Genomic DNA, 27,002 nt, shown 5'->3' with positions numbered 1-27,002 from the left:
TACCTCCGACACTACTCCGCCTCCCTGGGCAGGAGTGAGAGCTTATAAGAACCCCCTGGGTTTTAGGGTAGATGTGATGGGTGTGTTTGTGTGTGTATCTAACGCCCAGAAAGAAAGAAAAAGCAGGTGCATGTTCATGCACTTTCAAAACGCAGGCTTTCTTACGAGCCTTGTTTTCCTCCGAAAGCGTTTGAGCGCTTTAGAGATCGCAGCTAATATCGCCGTATACTTGGAGAGCGGGGAGATGTGGCGGAGATAAAGCGGCTTTTGACAGCCCCTGCGGTGTAGGGCAGCATATATTGTAGGTTAGAAGTGGGGCTGGTTTGGATTTCCCATCCAAAAGTCGCTGACACAAAACTCTTCTCAGAGCGCAGGAGACGTCCCGCGCAGAATAACACGACCTAAGTTGGAGCACGAATCCTGTCTTCTTTGTTGTTTCCATTCGTGAGGGGGATGAGAGAAGGGAGATGATGACAGGTACCGCTAAAATCCTAATTTTTCTGTCACTTCAGTTCTGACGGTGAACAAAAATGGCGTCGAAAACTAACCCGGAAGCTGGCCACTCCGTGTGACTCTATACTCGAGTCCCCGCACAAACTGCTTCTCCCAGCGGGGTTTGTTTACAGTCTCACGCTGGACAGAACGGGGCGTTCTAAGTAACGCACTGGATTTAACTGCGTGCCCTTAGCGTGTGTATTTTAAAATTTACTTTTGCCTATTTCCTTAAATGTGCCTCTCTTCCTCCCCTCTCCTCTCCCAAGAGCAATACATAACGCTGCTCAACTGAACCGAGAAAGCAAGGAAAAATACGATTACGCTTAAATTACTCCAGAATTAATTTCTGGAGATTTAGCTGTAGCAAAACAGCAAGGAGTCTGTTGGCACCTCAAAGGCTTTAGACTCGTTGTTATTCCATTGTTGTTGATTGCAGGTTTTGCCCTGGGAATGTTTCTGAATCTAGGAACAAATTAACTTTTCCAGAGTGAACAACGGACTTTGCTAACGACGAATGCTTAGGAAAGGGTTGAAAGCTGCTTTAATATTAACAGAAGTGTACAGTATTTCACTAATGAGATGCTGGAAAAGGCCACACATTTTGTTTTGTGAACCGAAGCTGCTCTTGATGACACCGGCAAAATAAGACTAAACAAGTTCCAGCAGGGTCAGTCAGGGTCTGGATGGGTGAGCATCTGAAGCCACATTTATGCTCCCTTAGCTTCCACAACTGAATAAAGGAGGACTATAAATGTAATAAACAAACCAACTAGCCATCCATCCAGCCAACAAACAACCTCCTAGGGGCCCAAGTCAGATAGCAACAATGAAGAAAACCTGTTAAGTTGTGGGCAAACATATCAGATGACACAGCGATTCTTCCAAAGCAGCTCTTTATTTGTAAGCAGGAACAGAACTAACTGAGGAGCTCAGTCAGCCTGCTGATATAGAGCTCCATAACAATTGTAACTGTTGCAACTTTCTAAAACTATCCAATCACAGAATGTCACTTTTCGATCCTTCATTTGCATACAAACTATCCAATCACTGAACTTCACTTTCGACCCTTCATTTGCATAACTATCTACAGTATCCCCCTGCTGCCCCAGGGTGAGAACATCAGTACATAACAAAACACATTTGGCTGTTATAAAGAAAGCAACACAAAGTGCATGTGGTGAGCTGCTTGCTGCCATTGACAAAAGTAATGAATAATGCTACCGGCCAACATAAAGAGTAGCCCCATTATCTTCACTAACAGGGAATGATGTATTCAGGCTGTCACCACTGAGAAAGCCTTGTCTGAGTGGGTGGAACAGAGAACAAACCGTCTGCTGCTGATCTTAAAGTCCAGGCAGGTTCATGGGCCGATACAAGATTAGATATGAGAAGGCAGGAAGATTCTGTCTCCTGAATAAGGGTTGCCTTCCTTCCATTACCCTCTCACTTTATGATTTTCAGGCAGCCTATGCTAACTTCTGCTTCAGCTGTGTGTACACCATACATTTAAAGCACATGGCTTCCCCCGAAGAATCCTAGGAGCTGGAGCTTGCTGCTCTCACAGAGCTCCAATTCCCAGCATCCATAACAAATTACAGCACCCAGGTTTCTTTGAGTGGGAAGAGACATGTTCTCTGAATGTGCTCTGAATGGTGTATACACAGACATGGACTGAAGCACTTGTGTGCATGCTGATGTCAGGTGTGAACTTAGCTTGAATCAGCTTTTGGAATGTCACTGCTGAGTTGTTGAGCATTGCTTTCCAAGGACTTGATGGAGGCATGCAATGATCTGGACCAGGTTGACGATTGTGCATCCCAGCAGCCTTTATATAACCCCCTTATTGTTCAATCACATCACTATAAATTAGCACAGGCTAACTGGAAATCTTGAGAGTCCCATGGACTGCAAGAAGATCAAACCTATCCATTCTTAAGGAAATCAGCCCTGAGTGCTCACTGGAAGGACAGATCCTGAAGCTGAGACTCCAATACTTTGGCCACCTGATGAGAAGAGAAGACTCCCTGGAAAAGACCCTGATGTTGGGAAAGATGGAGGGCACAAGGAAAAGGGGACGGCAGAGGACAAGATGGTTGAATAGTGTTCTCGAAGCTACCAGCATGAGTTTGACCAAACTGCGGGAGTCAGTGGAAGACAGGAGTGCCTGGCGTGCTCTGGTCCATGGGGTCACGAAGAGTTGGACACGACTAAACGACAACAACAACAACTGGAAATCAAAATTGTTGGGCGCTGAGAGGATTACAGGAATAAGCTCAGAGACTGCAAGAGCAGTTTTTTCTTTTAGCACCTTAACTTCCATCATTCTAGGCCTGATTTTATGCCAATTTTATACATGAAGCCTTGCTGCCAACTCATACCAAAACTGAAACTAAACTGGTGGACCTGCTTTGGAGAGCATGGGGAATAAATTGTATGCGCGATTATCAGTGCTGGACTGATTTTAGGCAATCCTCCCACCAAAAGCTCAATAACTCTGACAATAGGTAGATCACTGTCAGTTTTTTAATATAATGGGAGTAGATCACAGTCTCTTCGGAGTTGGACGTGTCTATTGTAGACTTTTTTTGAAAAGGCTGCTAAGTCATATTTGGTCTGTAGATGGCAGTACCAACACCATCTGAAGTAAATTACAAGTTCTGTCATAACAAAATTGGTGCAGAATGATGATGTAGCTAATATGGTGCGTTCTCAAAGCAGGGTGCAGCCTTCAGAGCTTATTTACACATACAATCCTGAGCAAAGATCTGTTACTCAACTCCCATTGAGATTGATAGGACTGAAGCATCCTTTTAACTACACAGTAGATTGTAGTAATTTGTTTTAAGACACGTTGAACACTTCTCCCGCCTTTGCATGCAAACAGTTGTCAGCTGAAACCCTGGAGATATTTCTGAAGTGTTAGCAATTTTGTCAGCTCAGCTAGAGTGGTTAAAGTCAAATTCCTTTCTCCCGATTTTTTCGCTTAAAGCACAGTTCTGTATTTTTATTCAAAACATATTGAAGATGGTTTACTTTATTTTTTTTTGGGGGGGGGGATAAATTGACGTATGTGAGAAAAATGAACGAGAGACCCCCAAGAAGTAATATGTTAGCTTTTCTTAGATTGCACAGCAGCAGAGCTTTCTCCCACTATCACAGGGAAAAATCTAGTATGGCTAGATTTCTTTCTGTGTGTTGATTTTGTTTGACTCCCAACACCCAGTGATGCTCAGACAGTAATGACTGGTGCCCCTAAATGCTGGTGCCATGCAGAAGGTCTCCTAACCAATCTCTCCCCTAGGTCTGCCTAGGAGCAGCCTGCAGGACAGGACAGGGCCAAGGTGGAGGAAAGTGAAGGTGGAGGGCGAAGGTTGGAGGGTGGCATTTGCTATATATATGTACATACTTGCGCAATAATGTTGCCTAAGGCAGGAGTCAAAACCTGTTCTATCTGCACATACAGGTGGGCATGTTTACAAAGCAGTGTGCATCAATGTTCTCAGCTCCCCTCCCCTCAATCAGTCTATGCACGCTTCCTAAGCATTGGCAGAACTCATGTGAAAGCTTGCTGCACATGTGCATGCACGCTTCCCTCCTCTACTTAATTTTTTCCTGTGTCTTTTTTGATATCCCAGAAGTTTGATAGGAGAGGGCAAGTGGCACAGCCCTGCAACTTCACTAAGTCAATAGGAGGTGACCTAAGAAAACATTATCTGTGTACACATGGCAGCAGCAAGCACCTGAGAAGTGTATTCTCAGCACAAAATAGATTAAAACAGTTCCTTATCATTATCATTTAGTGCAGGCTTCCTCAAACTCTGCTCTCCAGCTGTTTTTGGCTTACAACTCCCATGATCCCTAGCTAGCAGGACCAGTGGTCAGGGATGATGGGAATTGTCATCTCAAAACATCTGGAGGGCCGAGTTTGAGGAAGCCTGATTTAGTGTGTTGATGGAAAAATGGGAAAGGAGCATTCCATACTGCAGCATTTTGTTGCAAGACTCTTTTATTCCCTCTGCCTCTGATGTTCAGGTTATGAGCTCTGTTGATTATGTATGCAGACCACCAATGCACAAGTGAGAAGACTGAGAAGGAATCCTGAGGTTTGCAGAAGTACAAAAATATATATATATAAATGAAAAACTCTTAAGCAGGAGTGGGCGGGGAACCCAAAACTATCCAATCAGGAGAATTAAGCATGCTCAGTAGTTATGGGATGCTGATCTACTCTTGGAGTGGGGGATATGGGGAAGGGAAATGGAATGGAATGGAGTGACCAGAATCCTGAAGAGAGAGGATTCTACATAGCAACACTTTGTTGCAGGTACAACTTGTCATCACCATTAAATACACAGAGCTTGTTATTTAAGCATGTGGAACAAAGCAGCCAAACAAAGGATTCATTTTTATATCTTGCAGGGATTTAGAAAGTGGTCACAGATGATTTAAAAAAAATGATTTATTTACTTTTTAAAAAGGTTGACTCAGTCAAAGCAATGACAGGCCACGTAGCTAGAGTATTATTAATTGAATCACATGGCCCAGAGGAGATGGGCGTTTCAGTTTTCATTCTATCCCACACCCTTTACCTTTTCCTGGTTGCAGATTGCAAAGTATCACAGTTCAACAGTGTAAAACATCCAGACTTTCAAGGCACCTCTCTGACTATGGATTTGCTACTGGAATGTTTATTTATCTGGAAAGTTTTAAGGTAAGTCTTCTTAATGAGAGGGGTGTTGCCTGTAGTTAAAAAATCTAGGTGATCATATTCTACATCATCTACAGTCTTAGAATGACAATCCAGAAGCCAACCAAAGTAGATGTGTCTTGTTTACTTCAGTGGTTATACGGCAGGGAAACAAACAAGTATTACTGTGGGTTCCAGAGCTGTTCCGTTATGGTTAACTCATGCCGTCAAGCAGTCTATCAAAGGATGTATGTTTCCCTAGATCTTGGAAGAAAAACTAGAGGGATTTTTTTGGGTATGGAATAATAAGGGATATGTTTCTTCATGTTGATTCTCAGTAAATGCTCTCCACATTGTTGAAGATGTTATTGTAGGTGGGAGATGAAAAATTGACACTGAAGGCATTTTCAGTTTGTTTCATTCTCTGCATTTCTGTCATGCTTATGTCAAACTTACATTGGGTAGAAATAAAACACATTCAGTTTCGAAATTCCCAATTCCCACTTTCTGTTCCACATAAACAAACAAACACACACACACTTGTGGGTCGCTTTCAAAATGCCCTAGGGTCAAATTGTCCATCTGATAAATTTGCAATCATAACCCTACTTATCTGGGAGTAAGGCTCCTAGAATTATATTAGGCTTACTTCTGAGTAGAAAAGGTTAGCACTGCACAAGTGCCTGAAGGAACTGGCTATATCTCTTTGAAGGGATTAAACAACAATTGTTTGCCCCTGAACCACACAGACAGCAATTGTTTGCAGGGGTGTGTGTGACTATTGTTTATCAGTATCCACAGCACTAATCTAAATTGCTGGGATACTGGGATTCTTGCCTAAGCACATACAATTAGCATTTAGCTGTGTGGATGGCAGTTGTACTAATGCCATAGGTGACTGTCAGATGCCATGGACACTATGATGCAATTGCAAGCACCTTTAACCGTCTACCCGTGGCATTTTAAATGGCTTGTTAAATTGTTCCTCTTTTGGGACTTCCCCCTTCTTTTTTCCTCAGTGACCATGCTCTCTAGCCACAAACATCTTACCATCTCTTGTGCCTTCCCACAACGCCAGCCTTTCACCCTTTTAAAATGTAATGGGTATTGCTCCGTATGGCTATCACTACCAATGAGTCATAAAAACGACACATTGCTGTGCAGGAAAGGATTTCCCCCTGGAAAGGGTCTCAGAGTTAAATTAAGCGAAATGCTTCGGAAAAGAGCGGCCAATCGTTCTGACAAATGTGCCAAAGATCAAGTGCAAAGTACAAGGCAAACAAGCCATGGAAGCAGAAAGCGGGAGGAGAGGAAGTAGAAGTCCTGTTACACCAGCAGAACTCTGCTGGCACAGCATTGGATAGAATACTTTGTTTTCAGATGTGTTTTCTTCCATTCCAATCCCCTGAGAGAGAAGAGGGAGTGTCTGTCCTGAAATGCTGCCTTTTATCTTTACTTTATGACATACCTATATTAAAAACAAGCCACTTAAAAAACAACAATTGTATTCCCTATTAATTTCTTTTGTAAAGGCTTTTATGGATTAATCTATCTGATTAGTAGTTTAGGGCTGCAATCCTATGCACAGTTATCTGGGAGTAAGCTCATTGAACACAGCAAAACATGCACAGGATTGCATTGCATTTGTTGCTGCTGTAATCATTATTTATGCTGCTGTTAAGAGGTTTTTACACTCTTCTGATCCAGCTAGTTACCTATCCATTTATTCTTTTCAGGACTTATCAGGAGGAATCAGCTTCACCAGTACCATTCAATGTGCATATGGATATGTACGCAAATGAATCTTCAGTACTGAAGCAGAGCTAATCTATCCGAGTATCTGTGGTTTTGATTCAATTTGCCACTTCAACAAATACACACCCCAATTTCCCCAAGGAGAAATACGCTCACATATTTTCTTAGTATGTGATGCACTGAGAAATGGCATATTTTGCTTCTGACCTGAGATGAAATGATCCATCAAGACAATGAGATATACAAAGCAAGAGTTTGCTACAATGGTTCTTGGAATTGTGGTTTATGTCGCGGATATTGGAGCAGATCTCTGGGTAGCAAACAAATATTTCCATGAGGGACAGTATCTCTGGTGTGCCTTGACATTGGCCACAGGGCTTTTTTCATCACTAGTTGTCCAGTATTTCAGTTACACTTGGTTTAAAGATGATGGCACTCACAAGCTGAGTTGGATTTCTTCGTTACATTTCTTACAAGCTGGAATATTTGCAAGGTACTGTAAATATAAAACATAGAACATACAACTAACTATGCTTGTAATGTCCTAGATGACTTTTAACGGGGAAGAAGACGATGGTGATTGGTTAAACTTTCAAAATTTCAAATGTGTGCAGGGGTGTGAGGCATAGGAGCCAACTCCTAGGGGTCTTCACCCTCCCAATAAAATATTTGAGGGGGTCAGCCTCCCCCAAGTTGATGGTCACTGCCATTCAAATGGTGTTCTTGCACTGCGTCATGTGATTATGTGGGGCAGGGCTTACCTGCCCTCCTCCATGTTTTATTCAAGTTGACACCCATGGTGTAAGATAAATAGAATGGGTTGCTTAGCTGCCGTTTTCTGACTTGCTTTATCCTAAAGAGTGACAGTTAGGAAGGAGAAGCAGGGATCTGGAGTGATGTACACATGAATTTGCTGGTACGCGATCAAACCCCACCCCAAAACAGCAACAGTTTGGAAACTACCAAAATTCCTGTTGTTCTTTTATTTTTGTTTAATATTCTTTCACCCCCCCCCAATAACTAAGGATGTCAAACACCGACAAAGGAGCATCTATGTACATAGCATCCAAGTGACAGTGTAGCAGTTGCTTTGCCAAGATTCCTTTAATGACTGTCATGAGAACTTGTGTGATTTAAAATGTTCTTAGTTAATTACGTTTCTCACAGTCATTTTAGCCAAAGGAACTATTAGACAAATTAACTTTTCCTCTGTTCCAGGCTGTGGATGTTGGAAGTGCTAAGGATGCTTGCTTTCTGTACTTGCCACTAAAATGTTTCTTCGTCATCTTAAGAAGGCGACTAGAACAAAAGAGCCATACATTTGCTATCTTCCCCACTATATGCTCCATCAAGATGAGCGCAGTTTGTACAAGTGGCAAGGAAGTGACCACTATGGAAAGGGAATGTGCAATATCAAACAACCTATTAATAATAATAACTCAGTAGCGGATGATGTGGTGCTGCCACTCGCCTGACCTCTGGTTGGTTGCATTGCTGTTGCATACCAGGAGATAGATGGAGAAGGGCAAGGCAGTGGCAAGGGTGGTGCACTGCTAATGCACCAGCAGAGCCAATCTAACCCTCCTACTGGTGCATTTGCACCATGCCAACCTCCCTGCCCACTTTCTACCTTTCAGTAAGCAGGTCAGGGTGAGCAGTAGTACTGAGTAGACTTCAAATTCCTAACGTGTTTGTTGGATGGTGGTGGCGGCAAAGGAGAGAATGATACTCTTTTATCATTTGCGATGTAAAAAGCATTGTGGAGCAAACGGTCTAACAGGCCAGGCATTTGTACAATACTTTCCCTTCCATAACATTGTGTCTTTCAGATCTTCAAAATAATGTGCTATTTGTAGAATATGAAGCATTTTTTTTTAAAAAAAACCGCTCTTTATTTCTATTTAATATTTTCCCCATCCAATCCAAACATATATTAGTAAAACTTTTTTTTTTTAAAAAAGCGGTTAATGTATTTAATTTGGCATTAATACAAGGCCCAAGAGCAGGTCATATGTCTGTCAAGAAGCAGAAGCTAAACATAACCCAACAATTTCTCCCTAGGTAAATGCCAAGTGATATTCAGTAAGCACTTTACTTTGTGAGAATCCTTGCCAGGCGTCCAAAGGTCACCTCACACCTTATCAAGCTTCTCAGTTGTGAACCGGGGAGGTTTCACATAAAGCTGTGAGCTTGCCCCAACACACAGCTTGGACAACCACAAGCTTAGGTGTATGAGTGTGTGTGTGAGGAACAGATTGATTTACTCAAGCAGGTTTTCTGGAAAATACTGGGCTACACAGATGCCTCAGTCTAGGATACAAGAACCAGATGTTTGCGTTTCTGATTGTTTTATAAACTGAGAATACTGCAGGGCTTTTGTCATTCAGAAATACAAATGTGTGTCATCAGCACCACACAAGAAAGCAGCTCTGTATAGAAATTTTATTCCTTGTTTTTACATATTAAACTCAAAGCCATGAACGGGATCCCTACAGTTTCTGTCAATGCTGCAGGCATTCCCGAAGGAACAGTGAGTAGGTCTTGGATTTTTAGTTTGTTATTCCAAAACTGCTCATGTATCTTAAGGGCAGCAATGAACTTCCATGAAAGGAATATGCACCCTTCTTTAGAGGGCAACATCCCTGAAAGGAATGCACACCCTCCTTTAGAGAAAAATGGCACCATCATCTCATGTGTTACAGGTAACCTGCTCAAGAGCCTATGCCTAGCCATTTGCCCATCCAAAGTACTTTTGCTACCCAGTTCAAGAGTTGCTAGCAATGCCTCAGAAAGAGCAGGAAGGGAGTCCTTGCATCTGTGCATAGTTATTAGATCCTATGGTTCAGCCCTCCAGATACAATTTAACTTCCATCTGCCTCAGCCAGCATGATTAATGATAAGGGAAAATGGGTGTGGTAGTCTATTAATTATTATTATTATTTATTAAATTTGTATTCTGCCCTATACCTGCAGGTCTCAGGGCAGTTCACAACATAAAGTCACAATATAAAAACACAAAATACATAATAAAAAAGAACAATCAAATAATCCCCCCTCCATACGTTGCTAGGTGTAGTCTAGCAACATTTGGAGGAACACAGATTATTTTGTTTTTTTGGGGGGGGGAATAGATATAGATCACCCATGTGTGATAATTAATAAAAAACTTGCTGGATCCCTAGATCCAAAGTGCAGATTAAACATATTACTGTATCCCGTAAGAGACAGCTCCCAGCAGTTTTCAAGTCACAGAAGAAAGCAGCAGAATAGCATGGGGATATAGGCAGTCAAACCTTTTAAATGTATCCTGTCCTGAGTAAGTTTTAAAATGCTTTACAGTGGTACCTCAGGTTACAGATGCTTCAGGTTACAGACTCCGCTAACCCAGAAATAGTACCTTGGGGTAAGAACTTTGCTTCAGGATGAGAACAGAAATCTCGCAGTGGCGGTTGGCGGCAGCGGGAGGCCCCATTAGCTAAACTGGTACCTCAGGTCAAGAACAGTTTCAGGTTAAGAATGGACCTCCAGAACGAATTAAGTTCTTAACCCCAGGTACCACTGTACTTACAAAGTTCAAAAGGTCAAGTTCATGCATTTATCCACGCAGCAGCAAGTAAACATAGGCAATAATCTTAGGATACAAAATATAATAAAATAGCTCATGGTCTGAGCTCCTAGTGAGCAAACTCAGGCACGTCCTATTTTGATGAGGTCACATGGTGATAGAGAACTAAAAAAGGAGGAAATTAAAAAAGGAGGAAACTGTCCTTGCTGTCTTGCCCTTCACCTCTAAGCAACTGGCAGTGATGTGTGGCTTTGGGAAGTTAGGTCAGTATCGCAACTTTGCCCACACCACCAGCTGCTACTGCTTCTAGGGGCTGGAAAGTGGGGCAAGGCAGTCATTGATGACATCCCCTGATCACAAACACAGGGTCTCTCTGCCCTGTGGACTACATAAGCATGCATACAGTAAGGCAGGGGTCGGCAAGGTTTAACTCGCCTGGACCGGTTCACTCCAGTGGAGATCCCTCTGTGTACCGGATCCTGCGTGCGCCCACGATTTCCGGCGTCTGCGTCTGCGCAGAAATGATTTCCAGTGTCTGCATCTGCACAGACATGATTTCAGGCAGCACGGAAGTGAGTCCCTGTGCTGGTTTAGCGCAGCACGTGGGGCTGGCCAAACGGGTGGCTCAGTTTGTGGGTGGCTCATGGGCCGGTTAAACGACCCCCATGGGCCGCTTGTAGCCCATGGGCCTTAGGTTGCCGACCCCTGCAGTAAGGTTTCATTAAACATCTTGTGCAATTGTCAAATATTTTAAGCCATTCAGGCACACCTGTGCATGGAACTTCTACCCTTGGGTTAACCTTTGCTATAATTATCAGAATAATGAGGACATCCTGATACCCCAAAATCTATTTTAAGGGGTGAGAGTTGTTTTCAGTGTTCAGCTAAAGCATTGTGAGGTGAGCCACAGGCATGGAGGGCCACCATTGCTGTTCTGAAGGAAGATATTTATGTATAAATTTACCCAAGATTTCTGCAGGGTACATTGGAGCTTGCCACAAAACTGCCAGCATGTGAACTTCAAAACATTATTCAGAAGTTCCCACAGGGGCAATCGGTACTTCTTGGGATATGTTCCTGTAAGCAGAGCTTTTAAAAACAACAAACTGAAGAGGAGTGAGTAAGTGCCCTGTCATTTTGAGAAACAGCAGAAAATGAGGTCGGTTAAAATACGTTTTAAGAGGGGCTTTCTATCTTCCTTTTATCTCTGCTTGCAGTTGCTTCTTTGTGAAACATTTGAGATGCAGTGCAAACACACCTTTGCATCTGCTCAAAAATGTGTCTTGTACTCAAATGAGAAGATACCTCTGTTTCGAAAACTAGCATCCAAATCAGCATCTTGGGTATTGGGTTAACGTAATTCTTGCGGAAACCAAGGACTCAGCTATACAGCTGCAAATAAAACGTTTGAAGTGCAATATACAATGTGACACTGGATGGTGATGGTGAGCCTTATGGAAAATTCAATTTATTTTTAAAAACACTTTTTAAAAAAGCATTTTCATACATTTTTTAAAATACAGTGGTATCTTGGGTTACAGACGCTTTAGGTTACAGACGCTTCAGGTTACAGACTCCACTAACCCAGAAATAGTACCTCGGGTTAAGAACTTTGCTTCAGGATGAGAACAGAAATCTCGTGGCGGTGTGGCAGCAGCGGGAGGCCCCATTAGCTAAAGTGGTACCTCAGGTTTCAGGTTAAGAATGGACCTCCGGAACGAATTAAGTTCTTAACCTGAGATGCCACTGTATGTGTATAGATTCCACCCAAGAGTGTTTCTCCGAGTTTGGCAAATGCCAAACATCTTTTCTTCAGTGATGTACGTGTTTCTTGCCAGAGGATGTATGCTGTGATTTGATAGTGGGAATAAAAACTGCATCTCCCAAAAGAAAATAGAAATATTTTGAGAAGCAAATGTTCTTCATGGGGCAATGAATTAACACCCCCGAAATGTTTAGTGTGTTTTCCATCTATGTTTTATTTTATAGGAAATTACTTCATAGCCTTAAGGACACATTATTCAGTGTACGGCTGTGGGAGTTGAGATATAATGCAGTAGTAAACATTAGTGTGCATTAGCCCCTCATTTTCCACTGTCTACCAATGAAATGCATGTCACCGCAAGAAATTCATGTGCCCTAGGAATTACAATAGAGTTTGCATGTCTATTTATACTGAGCAGCAGGTGCCTTCTGTTAAAACCTTCAAATGTCTACAGAAAACATTTCAGTTCCTCCAGGCTTCTGCAAGCAGTTAAGAATACATCTTTCCATAATAGTTAGCTGATCTCTGATTGTAAATTTTTATGTGGATTTATGCATCACTGTTGTAAATAGCTCTGATATCCATTTTATGAATTGTGGTATATAAATAGGGTTCTTAAAACCAACCAACCAACCAACCAACCAACCAGCAAACAAACAAACATGCCTGCTCAAAAGTAGGTCCCATTGAATTCAATGGAGTTTACTTTCAGGTAAGCAAATTGAAGACTTAAGCCGCCTTTGGCATTCCTTGTAAGGATAGCACAGGAATTCAAGGCTTTACTATATATATAAAAGTGGCTTTACTATACATATAAAAGAAAAGCACAGGTGGAATGTGCTGTTACCAATAGGATTGTAGAAGCAGGGACTGAATATAAAATTTTCTGATATAAGTTTTAAACTCCCAAATACCGTTACTTTAATATTATTGCAAGCTACATTGGATTTTTTCTTTAAAATGGAAAGCAGGCAATAATTCTAAATAAACAGATAAGGGTTTGTTTCCACAGGGGAGGGGGGACACACAGCTTTTTATAGAGCTCTGAAGAGTCCTCAGCAAGTCATTTATCCTATCTAGGATGGCGCTCTTGTTATAGGAAATAAAGTTGCCATTACCAAAGAAAAGCTTAGCATGTGCATCATGGGCCCTATCTGCATTATATATTGAAAGCAGTATCATACCACTCTAAACAGTCAAGGCTTTCTCCAAGGAATCCTAGGAACTACTGTAGTTTGTTCAAGGTGCTGAGACTCCTGTTCTCCTCCCAGAGCTATAATTCTCAGAGTGGTTTTACAACCAAACCTTATTCCCCAAGAACTCTGGTAAAGCAGCTAGCCCATTTGCAAAAGCTAAGCAGGGTCTGGTATGGTTTCACATTGTGTTGGGTTACCTTGCATTTCCTGCATTGCAGGGGGTTGGATTACGTGACCCTCAGGGTCCCTTCCAGCCCTACACTTCTATGATTCTCACCACCTTTAACAAACTACAGTTCCCAGGATTCTTTGGGGCGAAGCCATGGCCATTTAAAGTGATACGATACTGCTTTAAATGTATAGTGCAGATGGGGCCACATTCTCCCATATTTTGATTTAAGTTGGGGGGGGGGGACTCTGAAAAAAGAGGGAAAATAAAATGGAAAGAGGGAAGTGGGAGCAATAGTTTCTATGGGATCTGTCACCATGCCAACATTCTCTTTCCTTTAAAATTTCAGAACTTCCCCGCTAATTCTGTGTTTCATTTACCGGATTTTTCGCTCTAGAAGACGCACTTTTCCCCTCCTAAAAAGTAAGGGGAAATGTGTGTGTGTCTTATGGAGCAAATGCAGGCTGCGCAGCTATCCCAGAAGCCAGAACAGCAAGAGGGATTGCTGCTTTCACTGTGCAGCGATCCCTCTTGCTGTTCTGGCTTCTGGGATTCAGAATACTTTTTTTCTTGTTTTCCTCCTCCAAAAACTAGGTGCATCTTATGGTCTGGTGCGTGTTATAGAGCGAAAAATACAGTAGAGGCTTCTTAGAGGTTGAGTTTCTTGCATTCCCTTTGTGTGAATGGGTCTGAATGTGAAGGAAAGGGATGATAAGCCAATTGTGCTCATGGCATGATGTGTTTCACGATCCCACTGTGAAATTCAAAGGGGACCAGAAACATGGCTGGAAGAGACAGACTTAAGCAACCCTCTCCCTTTCCGGTCCTCCGTTGCTGCTTTACATTTGAAGAAACAAACTCCATGAGATTGTTAACCATGCCTGTTGCATCATGTTTACTTTGGCCCTAAATCTTACAAAATGCCCGACTGTGAATTTCTCCATTGCAGGTACTGGGCTGCGCTGAAATGTGGCTACCAGGCAGCATTTAAAACGAACAACTTGGAAGATGGATTGATTGATGGTTGCACCAGCCCCATTCACAAGAGTGCCATTTGTGCAATGACTGATATAAGTATGCTCAGACTATTTAGGGCATTTCTGGAGAGCACGCCCCAGCTCATTCTTCAGATCTACATCCTGATGACATCAGACAGTTCTACCCCCAGTCAGTGTAAGTCTGCTTGTGGTGATGGAAGCCATTTCCTAACAGTGTGTGGAACATGTGACGGCGCAGAATGTTCACAAACATTTAAACTGCTCAGAGAACTGCTTCAGTACATATGAAATGCACCTTCTGTGCCTTAAGACAGAGATCAGTCACCACCAGTTCATTCCTCACTGATGTTTATGTGGCATTTGATTATTGTTTTTTGTCTCAATGTGCATTACTTTAGACTTGCATTAAATAATGTTTGCCATGCTGTTGCCCATTCACCCAACTCCATGGTTGGAGTGTCTTTAAATCTATGTCTCCATATTTCTTCCATTTCCCCTCATTGCTTCCTCTCTTTTCTGCTTCTTAGTCTATTGCCCCCGGCTCTACTTTCTTTAGCCACTTTGTTTCTTGTCTTCCCTTGTACCTCTCCCTCTCTCTTTCCCTTCCTCCACCACCCATTCATAGTAGAAAATCTTTCATACCTCAGTACAGTCATACTTTGGGTTACAGACGCTTCAGGTTGCGTTTTTTCGGGTTATGGACCTGCCGAAACCCGGAAATACCAGAATGGTCGCGCATGCACAGAAGGGCTAAATTGTGGTTTGCGCATGTGCAGAAGTGCCAAATCGCAACCTGCGTGTGTGCAGACGCGCCACTGGGGGTTGCGAATGCTGCAGGCTGCGAACGTGCATCCCACATAGATCAAGTTCGCAACCCAAGCAACCACTGTACTCTCTTATTTACACCTTTCCCAGGCCATACCAATCACTGGCCCTCCCTCAAACTACCCTCCCATTCTTTATTTTCTAATTTTTTGACTGTCTAGGATGTTTCTTTGGACTATAATAAATGCTCCTGCTTGCCTGGATAGAAAGATGGGTGCATAGATGATATGCATCCCGCTTGGCCCTTTGGTGGATGGACTTCTAACCTATTGCACAAAGTTAACAGTCACACCCATTGTGCCACCTAGTGTTGTCATGTGGCCCCTGGAAGGTTGCCCACTAGGCAATAATGCCTCCTGAGATAGGCCTTTGGTCTGAACCAGCAGTGATCTTCTGATGCTCTCAAAGAAGGAGCTAAGGAAAAAGGAGGACTTTGGTAAAACCTCATGAAGAGCCTGGAGGCCAAAGTGGCTGTGTGCTTTCATTAGGGAGGGAGTAATCAGGCAGAGTAGTTGGGGCAGTGGGTAGAGAGCCAAGGGGCCATTTTGTCTACTGTTGAGAACCTGCCAGGTCAGCTGCACCTTCATGAACTGCATAGAAGAGATATTCTCCCACTCAGTGCTATTTTTGTAGAAAAGGAGGTGCCGGAACTCTCCATGAACGCCTCCCTTGTTCTCTTATAATGGCAAAGGTGCCCACCTGAGAGGTGCTGGAACTGAGTTCAGGTGAGTTCTGGATGAAAAAAAGCCCTGCATCATACTTGTGATTTCTGTTGACATCTTTCCTCTGGGATCTGGCAGCTTTCGTAGGGTAGTGAAGGAAAACAAGTTATGGGATGGGACAGGCTGAATTGATATGAATTCACCACCAGCCAGTTATTTGACCAAAAGCTTCCCAGTAGTTAGTACAGTCATACCTTGGGTTACAGATGCTTCAGGTTACATTTTTTCGGGTTATGTTCGCAACCCAAGCGTCCACTGTATATCTAATTTCCATAGCTTCTAAGAGTATGTCTCTCTGTCTATCTAGTTCAGACTATTGTGCCATTTTTGTGTGAATATTACTTAATAGAAAACACTCTTCTTTTTCTAACAGAGCTAACAACTTTTATTTCCTTTTATTTAGATGTAACCATTGCAATGTCTTTCTGCGGCATCTCCTGTGCAACTGTGGACTATCAGATAGCGTTACGAAAATCCCTGCCTGAGAAAAAAAACTTTCCAGGGATATTTTCCAAATTAATATATCTTTTCTATAAACTGTTGACTTTGACTTCTTGGATACTCTGCATCGCTCTGGTCACCATACTAAGTATAACGTCTCTCGTTCTACTTGTGTTTCTTTGGCTTTTGAGTATATGTTGGGTCCTGAAGCAACACACAACATTTTGTACATCTAAAGGACCAGAAAATGTCTACAGGACTGTTGTGGGAATCATTCTTATTTTTACCTTTTTTAATGTCAAGGGAGAAAAGACCAAAATACCTCTGATTGTTTATTATACTGCTCGGGGGTTTATAACTGCAACAATAGTGTATGTTTGCATGTCCTGCAAATCAGTGTTTAATGGGAAAATATATTTGTTATCTGTAATCATGGTGGTCATTATCACCCTAATATTGGGCATTATTTTTCTTATTTCGTATTATGCATATTTTCATCCTAGGAATTTTTACACACAAGATGTAGTTGATGGACCAGGAATTTATTACACACAAGATGTAGTTGATGGACCAGGAATTTATTACACACAAGATGTAGTTGATGGACCAGGAAGTGAAAGAACAGAAAACTGTAGAATGAGGGGATTCCTGATGCAATAAATCTCATGACAATTATCTGTTGCTGCTGCTATGCTTCTTTTTATTTAATAAGATATGATAGCCACCCTCAAATATCTAAACGGCTGCCACATGGAGGATGGAGCAAGCTTGTTTTCTCCTGTTCCAGAGGCTAGGACCTGAACCAGTGGCTTCAAGTTACAAGAATGGAGATTCCGACTCAACATCAGGAATGATTTCCTGACAGTAAGAGCTGTTTGACAGTGGAACAGACTTGCACGAGAGGAGGTGGTCTCTCCTTCCTTGGTGGTTTTTAAATAGAGGTTGGATGGCCATTTCATATGTGTGATCTAGTTGAGATTCCTGAATTGCAAGGGGATGAACTAGATTACCTTTGGGATATCTTCCAGTTCTATGATTCTATAATTCCCTCAGTGCAAAAAGTCACTGATGCAGTAATAGTGCATTGGAGGGCAATTTATACTGGGCCATCATGTTTTATTTTCCCAGTAGTGATGTATGGAAGTGAGAGCTGGACCATAAAGAAGGCTGATCGCTGAATAATTGATACTTTTGAATTATGGTGCTGGAGGAGACTCTTGAAAGCCCCATGGACTGCAAGAAGATCAAACCTATCCATTCTTAAGGAAATCAGCCCTGAGTGCTCACTGGAAAGACAGATCCTGAAGCTGAGGCTCCAATACTTTGGCCACCTCATGAGAAGAGAAGACTCCCTGGAAAAGACCCTGATGTTGGGAAAGATGGAGGGCACAAGGAGAAGGGGACGACAGAGGACGAGATGGTTGGACAGTGTTCTCGAAGCTACCAGCTTGAGTTTGACCAAACTGCAGGAGGCCGTGGAAGACAGGAGTGTCTGGCATGCTTTGGTCCATGGGGTCACGAAGAGTCGGACACGACTAAACGACTAAACAACAACAACATGATGCTTCCCCAATGTTTCCACATTATTTCTGTCTGGGTGAGTCTTCTTGCATATAATACAACATCAGTTGAAAGATAACCCAGAACAATTGTGGCATATGATTTCAGCAGGAAGCTGCAGGACATGCGCTGATTGGAAACAAAGGTCCCTGAAACTTTGGCAGAATTGAAAGTGTGATCACATACAACTAGTACGCCAATATCATAAGGAGCCCAAATCAAGAATGAACAATAAAATACATTTGGAAGGCTCCCGAGTGTATTAGACTTGCAGGCTTGCTTTGCTCCTTGTCATTCAGGTAGGAACTATAACTAAATCCTTTCAGTGACTTCATCTGGAGGGGAAAATGCAACCTTTCTTTCAGTTTGGTCTTGACAGCTTCATTCATGCCTTTTAATGCCAAGACTTGATTGCAGAAATGGTTTCTACAGTGTGTTTCGCCTGAAGATTGCAGCTGATGCAGAATGATCTAGACAGTGCATTAGTAATCCAGGATGTTCAATGGTTTATTATGCCCTTATAATACATCACAATTTGTGATGCTAGTTTTGATCTGTGAATATGTGAACAGCTTGAGCCTTCCGTGACTTTTCTGTGAAATGTCATGTTCATGGCAGGCTGGCATTTCCTGGCTGGAATTATTGTGTGTACAAAGCAATTTTCAATTATGGTATAATGAGCCTTTGTATCTACAGGATATCATTTTATTTTATTTTATGTGCTGTATTTGGTTTGGCTTTCTGTTTTGTTATTTTGGGTGACTTTCTATATACTCTTTACAGGGAAATGTCCCACTCAAGGTACATTTCTCTGCAATTCCTTCAATATGCATCTTATAAGCATGTGAAACTGACGAAAGGCTACGTTAGTTCAACAAATGGAATTCACATGCTCACATGTGATGTTTGACTTTCACCCCACTGGAAAGAAAAAGCCACAGGTGCTATGAACGGTATGTTATACAACAAAGGGGGAATGCTTTATACAGCTTGACCAGGAAGCTCTTTGTAAGGGCAAAATCCAAAGGGCTGTTCCACTTATTGTTTTGATTCATGACAGAACCACAGAATCAGGAAGTATCTCTTAAGGAGGTACTTCTTGTTGGAAGGATTAAGAGCTACCATAACTTGTTATATAAGAGTAGCTCTGTCTCTATGCTGTTTCTGCTAGGCAGGGACTAAGTCTGCATATCTTAAACTGTATAACTTCTCCAAATAATCCTAGGAAGTGTAGTTTGTTAACGGTGCAGGGAATTGTAGCTCTGTGAGGGGTAAGCTAGGATTCTTTGTGGTAAGTCGTGCTTAAAATGTTTGCTGCCTATGCAGCCAGGGACTGCTGCTGCCATGAGCTTGTGGCTAGTGGATGATTAGTTTTCTGCTTCAGGTGCCAATTGCCTGCAAAGTGCTTTGTGTGGAAATGCCCTCAGTAATACTATTGGCATCTAACAATAGCTGGTGGTAGGTTTTAGATGAGGAGCAGCCCACTTTGTGTCCTCCAGATGTTGTACTGCACCTTCCAGCAGGCCCAGCCAACCTGGCAAAGGTCAGGATCCGACAACATATAGAAGGCACCGTATTTGCTGGCCTTATTTCAAAGAGAATGGAAGTTATGGAGTGAACTGGCCCCAGCACAACATTTATAAAGATATGTCTATCCTTTTTCGCACATGCTGCATAATACACTATTGAACCTTTCTCCTATTCTTGTGTTTATGTGAAAAATAGCAATGCAGTTCAAAATAGTCTTGTATCAGGCTTTTTAATCCATTAATAGTGGCATTGAAAGGTAGAGTTGCATCATAACCTTCTTGCACTTTCTGTTACCTGTGAACAGCTGTGGTTTGTCCGAAGCACATTTTTTATCTTCCACTCACCATTTTCCTGCAGCTTTTCCTATAACACCATCTCCCTGTTTGCAAGTGTTGTTATTGACTGGCATGCCCTCCTTATCAAATTCCTCTTCCTTTTCTACAAATCTGGCCTTCTACAGTATGACTGTTCTCTTCACTCTTTGTTTTTCCATGAAGCTTACAAGGTAAGAGAAAGTCACTGCTGCAATTGTTTTCTTCTTTAACACGTCAGCGGCTCAGGTACAACCAGCAGCTGTGACAATGACAATCTTTTTACCTACGGTAAACAGTTTCATGGAGAAGTGGGAAATAGTAGCAACGCTCATTAACTGTTGCAGTGGAGATTCCTGAACGTTGATTAAAGTACTTAAAAATGCATGCATGATTCCAGTCTCTCTCTCCACCCATCTTGCAGGACAGTCCTTCCGTCATGTTATATCTTGATTTCACCACATGAGGGCTTCTTTGTAAGAAACAGGAACGAGTAACTACAGAATTACAGCAAAATGTAATGATAGCGTTTCCTGTAAACATTGCCTAGAATAAACCCATAGGCTATAAAACTCGAATGACTCAGATGTGCTTAAGCCTCGTGTCAACTGAATGTGTCTAAATCGGTACCAGTGTATCTGAGGTCAAGCAGAATCATGTAAATGTGCATATCATTAAGGGTGATATTTCAAATTAAAAATGGCCACCTCGAAAATAAAATGGTAAAGGCCTCTTTGGATTTCAATCTATTACAGATGCTCAGGCACACTTCCGCTTTCTATTCTGGGCAGCCCTTAAAATCCAGCTGCCAGTCAGACCGTGGATTGTGCTTGACCTTGTCATTTTAATCTAACTGCAAATTGAAAGCAAATGTTACCCGCCACATCCACCCCCACCCCCCAGTATAGCCATGACATCTTGCAACAAGTATTTTAATAAGTTAAATGAAAGATAATAAACAATTTCTTCCTGTTTTGACTACTGTCAGTGCTGTGGATGAGGGGGCAGGATCCCACCAAATTATTTTAATTACTCTGCTGGTCTCAGCTGCGGCATCTGGTGGCACTGGCAAGCTTGCCTGATGTGCCACAGAGAGTCCTGATTTATGAAGCTGTAATTGGCTTTCCAATAAACATTTGTCAAAATAATGTACTCATTCAAACCAAAGCCTGCTTTATATGTTCATATAAAAGAGCACTTAACTTTCAGCAAAGAATTGTCTGCCATCAAAAACACTCTATAAACGGGGGAAATTTATGAAGACTAAGTACTTGAGGGTGATCACTGGAGGACTAAAGTTCACTTTCAACCTTTGGAGTGTTGAGTTCTGCTGTATGCTGGTTACTGATACTATATGTATCTCTCCCCCCCCCCCCTCTCTCCAAGACTTATACTGAAAATCCAGGGTGGGCCCCCCCACCACTCTGGCATGAAAATATAAATCTATCTTTTCAACATAAATTATTTACTGAGCAATCTGTAGGTAAGTAGGAACATAAGACATAAAGGATAAATGTAATTAACTGAAAGGAGATTTCACCTTAATTACTGAGTTTAATTAAATAGATGCACATCCCATTGTTTGCAAGGACCTGCTAATATTTCTATTTAGAACTAAATGGCTGAGGTGGCTGTTTTTTTATGTTACTGGTTAGCTACAGTTTTTGCACAAGACTATTGATAATGTGTTGCAGAGGAAGGAGCACCTGTTTAGAAATGAAGCTCCTTCCCTGGACTTGGACCAAACATCATCGCTGTTACGAGCCTGTACTGAAATAACAGAAATATTACTATAATATCAGAAATGGATGCTGGAGGAGATTCTTGAGAGTCCCATGGATTGCAAGAAGATCAAACCTATCCATTCTGAAGGAAATCAGCCCTGAGTGCTCACTGGAAGGACAGATCCTGAAGCTGAGGCTCCAATACTTTGGCCACCTCATGAGAAGAGAAGACTCCCTGGAAAAGACCCTGATGTTGGGAAAGATGGAAGGCACAAGGAGAAGGGGACGACAGAGGACGAGATGGCTGGACAGTGTTCTTGATGCTACCAGCATGAGTTTGACCAAACTGCGGGAGGCAGTGGAAGACAGGAGTGCTTGGCTTGCTCTGGTCCATGGGGTCATGAAGAGTCGGACACAACTAAACAACTAAACAACAACAACATCAGAAATGGAACAACTTTGTGGATAATTCAGTCTTAGCCCAAGATGTGAGATGTTCTATGTATGCCTAGAGAAGTGGTGAGGCATCCCCATGGACTACAAATTCCCATCATCCCAGATCATTGGGGCTGATGCGAGTTGGAATCCAACATCTGGAGGCCCAAAACTCCCCCATCCTTGGTCTACTCCAGAGCTTCCTTGAACACTTCTGAAAAACTGCTGAAGGAGAGTTTGTAAACTCTCATGTCAGCATATTCTCTTAGTAAATTGTTTTGATAGCCAGGAAGGAAGGAACTGACTTCCCGTGATTTATACCCTAATGCACCTTGTGTTGGTGCAGAGATGTATGCATGAACAGGAGGACCGGGAAGATCCATGTTCAAATGCCCACTTGGCTATAAAGTTCCCTGATGACCTTGGGCCATTCACTACCCACAGCCTCTCCAACCAGCTCTAAAAGTTGTTGTGAGGAAAAAATGAATTGGGGGTGGGTGGGAGGAGAACTATGTACACTGCCTTGAGGTCCTTGGAGGAAACTTGCTCCTAACTTGCATTGCTTTCTGACCACCCTGCTATCGCACAGGAACATAGGAAGCTGCCTTATGAGACAGACCATTGATCCATCTAGCACAGCCTTGTATACACTGATTGGCAGCAGCTCTATTGCAGTTATTAATATTGCACATATGGAAGCAATAGGATGAATAAAAGCTGACTCTTCCTGAAGTAAAATTGTCCAGATCAAAAACATGGTTCCAAAGCTTTTCTAACAGAACTTGTTCCAAAACAGACTTTCAACTATAATGGTGCATCCATACTGTTGCGTAAAATCATGTACTTGTCCAAGCACCTTAAAAATATGAAATTACTTCAAACAGAAATTGAAAACCTTTCTCTCCACACAGACTCCATTCTAGCCTGAGGCATTCCAGGAGAGACATCATTAGCACACCCTCTGTATATTCTGTGGCTTGAGAACAAAGACCAGCTCACACAAAATGGAGATTTGGAATTGAATACACCTCCCATGTGACCTAAGTTAAACACCACGGGAAAGCTAGCAGAGACACATTCTTAGTTAATTATGAACATATTAGGCACTCAGAGAGCCTCACCTAGCTTCAGTGGCATTTAGCAAGACACATCCAGAGTTATTTTCCGTTTCAAGGTACAATTAGACAATTAACAAGCTCTCCAGGGTTTCAGACAGGAGTTTCTCCCAGTCCTACCTGCAGTTGCTGGGGAATGAACCTGGGCCCTTCTGTATGCTCTACCCCTGAGCTACAGCCCTTCCACCACAGTGTTCCAAAGCCTGGATCAGCAGCCTAAAGGGGTGGAGGAGGACATAATTCAGATGAGGATTAGATCAAGGTGTTCTCCATTTACAGTGGTACCTTGGGTTAAGAACTTAATTTGTTCTGGAGGTCCGTTCTTAACCTGAAACTGTTCTTAACCTGAAGCACCACTTTAGCTAATGGGGCCTCCCGCTGCCGCCGCACGATTTCTGTTCTCATCCTGAAGCAATGTTCTTAACCCGAGGTACTATTTCTGGGTTAGTGGAGTCTATAACCTGAAGCGTCTGTAACCCGAGGTACCACTGTATTTGCAGTTCCGGTTAGATCTTGTTAATGAGGTACAGTATTTCTGGCCCTGGTCTGGAGTTGTGATGTGGGGCCCTAGAATTCATCTAGACTGCAGGAGAATTATTATTTCCAAAGCAAACTAAATATTTAACTGGATGTATACAAACCAGTTATTAACATTTACAGAGAAGACGCTGCCATAAGGTCAATCTCGCTTGTTCCCTATTGCAACATTAATGTTTACCCGGACTGCTACTGGAATTGACCTCACTTTCATGCTTGCTCGAATCGTTATATAACACTGGGCAGAACACTCAGTTGGGGCACCGTGTGTGAAAAACAATTCCCCGAATAACATGTAGAACATTGTTTGGGTTGGCCTTTTCAAACCTGCAGCCACAATATATGGCTTTGGTTTGAGCATATGCAGCAGTGTGATGTTTTGTATCTATTGCATTTTCTGCTAAGTGCATTTATTCACTTAAAATAAGAGCAGTTAGTAAAACACACAGGAATATTGAGGGGAAATGTCTGGTTTTCATGATTAGACCATTCAATGAAGCAATATAGAATTGCTGTTATGTATTGGTGCCCTTCTATGATTCGTGTGCATTTCATTCCAGTCCTAAATAAATATCACTGAAGTCAATGGAATCTTATATTGAATAGGTTTGCATGCTTTGTCAAGTCCTTTGTTATAATGATTGATATCATTTATTTGCTGAATACAAAGGCTATTTGTGTTTCGTATGTATCTTGCTATGCCAACACAGAACCTGTTATGGAAGGTAATCATATCTTTTTTTTTTTTTAAATAAAATTAGTTTTTATTAAAGTGATCATATCTGACACTTTTGATAGGACTTGCACAGGGAACCCCTAGGGTTGGATGCAAAGTGGGCTTGGAAGCTCTCATCTTCCCACCAGAAAAAGACTCTTGTTGTGAATCATGCCCAATTAATTAGGATCACCATTCTGCAATTCCATGCTTACTTGTTGTTGTTGTTTAGTTGTTTAGTTGTCCGACTCTTCGTGACCCCATGGATCAGAGCACACCAGGCACTTCTGTCTTCCACTGCCTCCCGCAGTTTAGTCAAACTTGCATACTTATTTGGGAATAACTCAAACTTCTGCCTTCAGCTAGTAAAGCATATTGAGCTAAAGAACTTCAGCCAGCTGAAATGCAAACTTTAGCTGTTAAATGAGAAATGCAAGCAATTTTGTAAAGAAGTGTTACAACTGAAATTGCTAGTAGGAAGCTGGAACCCCATCAAAGAACAGGAAAGTCGTATTCAGCCTCTGCTTGATCATTTCTCTCATTCTCTGATTTCCTCTATGCTGTTCTGTCACAAGCAAACCTCATTTACTTGCCAGAGCAAGGCCATTCTGTCATTTATCCTGGCACTCTGATAGATGACACTCTTGCTTGTTTAAAAAACCTCTGTGTTTTCAATCAAAATTGGAGGACTGCCATAGAAACTTTAAAATATATTTGAAAAGTTGTGCCATAGCTGTCCCACTTCACAATGCTTTTGGCCCTAAGAATACAGCTTTGTTTGTGTGTGTATGTAGGCACATTTTTGCTGTTATGGTTACCCTCTGTTTATTTAAAAGCAGAAATAAATTCATTGTGGTACATGTCAAAAGCTTCTTATTTATTTAACAAAATGTATATACTGCTTGATTGTGAGAAAACCTTTAAGTGGTTTACAAGAAATATTGCAGTTACTAATAAAAAGCATTTAAAAAATGATTAAAATTAACAATAGAAGAGATTAAAACACATCAACATCTGTCTGCAGAGGCTTGCCTAAAACAAAAATGTTTTAAGCAGGCAATGAAAAAAGTTCAGTTTACGCAAATACAGTTCTGAACATACGGAACCATCTCCAAAAGCTTTCTTTAAAAGGGAATGTGCCTTCTTCAGGACTGTTGTGTTTTTAGTAGTTATGCAATACAGAATTGCTAAGAGCTGGTGTGCAACCTGTAGGTTGTCTCCGCTGAGATTGGCCACTTGTCAGCCTTTCTGAGTAGCTTTGGTGACCAACAGTAAACAAAAGTCGTTTCCTGTCCCTTCCAGTTATAGCCCAGTGTCATCATCCTGAATCAATCAAAATCATTTAGCTCTTCAGATCAGCTGTCGTCATAATATCATATGATTACATATAATCATTTTTCAGGGCCTTTCTTTATTAAGACTTTGAACTAATTTTTCCTATCCCTTAAATGTCTCCCAAATCCCTCTTTCATCTATCTACGAAACAATTCAAGATTAATCACAATTGCCATGTCTAGCCGATTCTCTTTTAATGCATACAGAGTTTCATGCATTTTAGCAGTTTATTCTAATAAGTGTTCTAGAATTAATACCCGTTACACAACGAACCTGAAACCAGCTAGTTCACTGGCTTACCGGCCGGTGGGCTAGGGCCAGCTAGGGGCTTGCAAATTGCCCCTGTTCCCTTGGCTGCATCCCAACAGCTGGACTGTTTCTATCAGCCCCAGCCAGCATGGCCATTTGTCAGGGACAATGGGAGATGGAGACCTGCAACATCTGTAGGGTACCACATTGCTTGCTTGCTTTGAGACAATGGCAAGAGGGTAGAGTGTTGCCAAATATCTACAGAGTCACTCAAGAGTCTCATTTGAACTTTCTGCTTTCTGTACACAGCAGAGTACAGCCTATCAGCAAGTCAAGTATAAGAGCAGGAGACTCCTAATTTCAGGGTCGTGGGTTTGATCCCCACATTGGGCAAAAGATTCTTGCATTGCAGTGGCCTGGACTGGATGACCCCTGTAGTCCCTTACAACTCTACAATTCTATAAACTAAAGGCAACAGACTTCTATTGACCACAAGAGCCTGCATCAGGTATGGGAGTGGTGAAACCTGGATTCAAGGCTCGTTTCTAGTCTTTGAGGATACCAGATGACTATCACCATCTAGGAAATTAGGGAGGGGGAGGAACCATTATGAAAATATATTTAATTACCCCCCCACAGTAATTGGCTTCAAAGGGAAATTAGATGTTGTTCATTATTGACCTAGCTAGATTTATTCTGAAAACTGGTTCCTATGTATATCTGTCTAAACCCATATTGATGAAACTAACATGCTGACAGAGATTTCTTGTAACATTAAATTCCCCATTTTTTCTTTTTTTTAAAAAAGGCTTGATGCATGGAGGGGGGGCACAATGATTTATTCATTTATTGAGTGGTTAGCAATGACCAGAA

The 27,002-nt window shown here is 41.9% G+C and overlaps 1 protein-coding gene across 2 annotated transcripts; it reads left to right on the top strand.

Moving 5' to 3' along the window:
* Window positions 1-66: 66 nt before the first annotated feature.
* On the top strand, window positions 67-20,404 carry XKR9 (XK related 9). Of its 2 annotated transcripts, none has more exons than XM_081919814.1 (5): window positions 67-689; window positions 5,101-5,206; window positions 6,919-7,430; window positions 14,582-14,805; window positions 16,581-20,404. In XM_081919814.1, exons 3-5 carry the CDS (start codon window positions 7,171-7,173, stop codon window positions 17,276-17,278), a joined length of 1,182 nt encoding a protein of 393 aa, XP_081775940.1. In that variant the 5' UTR covers window positions 67-689; window positions 5,101-5,206; window positions 6,919-7,170; the 3' UTR covers window positions 17,279-20,404. The 2 variants fall into 2 exon arrangements, with proteins under 2 accessions (XP_081775940.1, XP_081775941.1); XM_081919815.1 differs by lacking the exon at window positions 67-689 and adding an exon at window positions 1,650-1,672.
* Window positions 20,405-27,002: the final 6,598 nt, after the last annotated feature.

The sequence above is a fragment of the Podarcis melisellensis genome, assembly GCF_964234715.1.
Source record: "Podarcis melisellensis genome assembly, chromosome: 7".
NCBI lineage: Eukaryota > Metazoa > Chordata > Lepidosauria > Squamata > Lacertidae > Podarcis > Podarcis melisellensis.
This window is presented reverse-complemented; position numbering and strand designations above follow the sequence as displayed.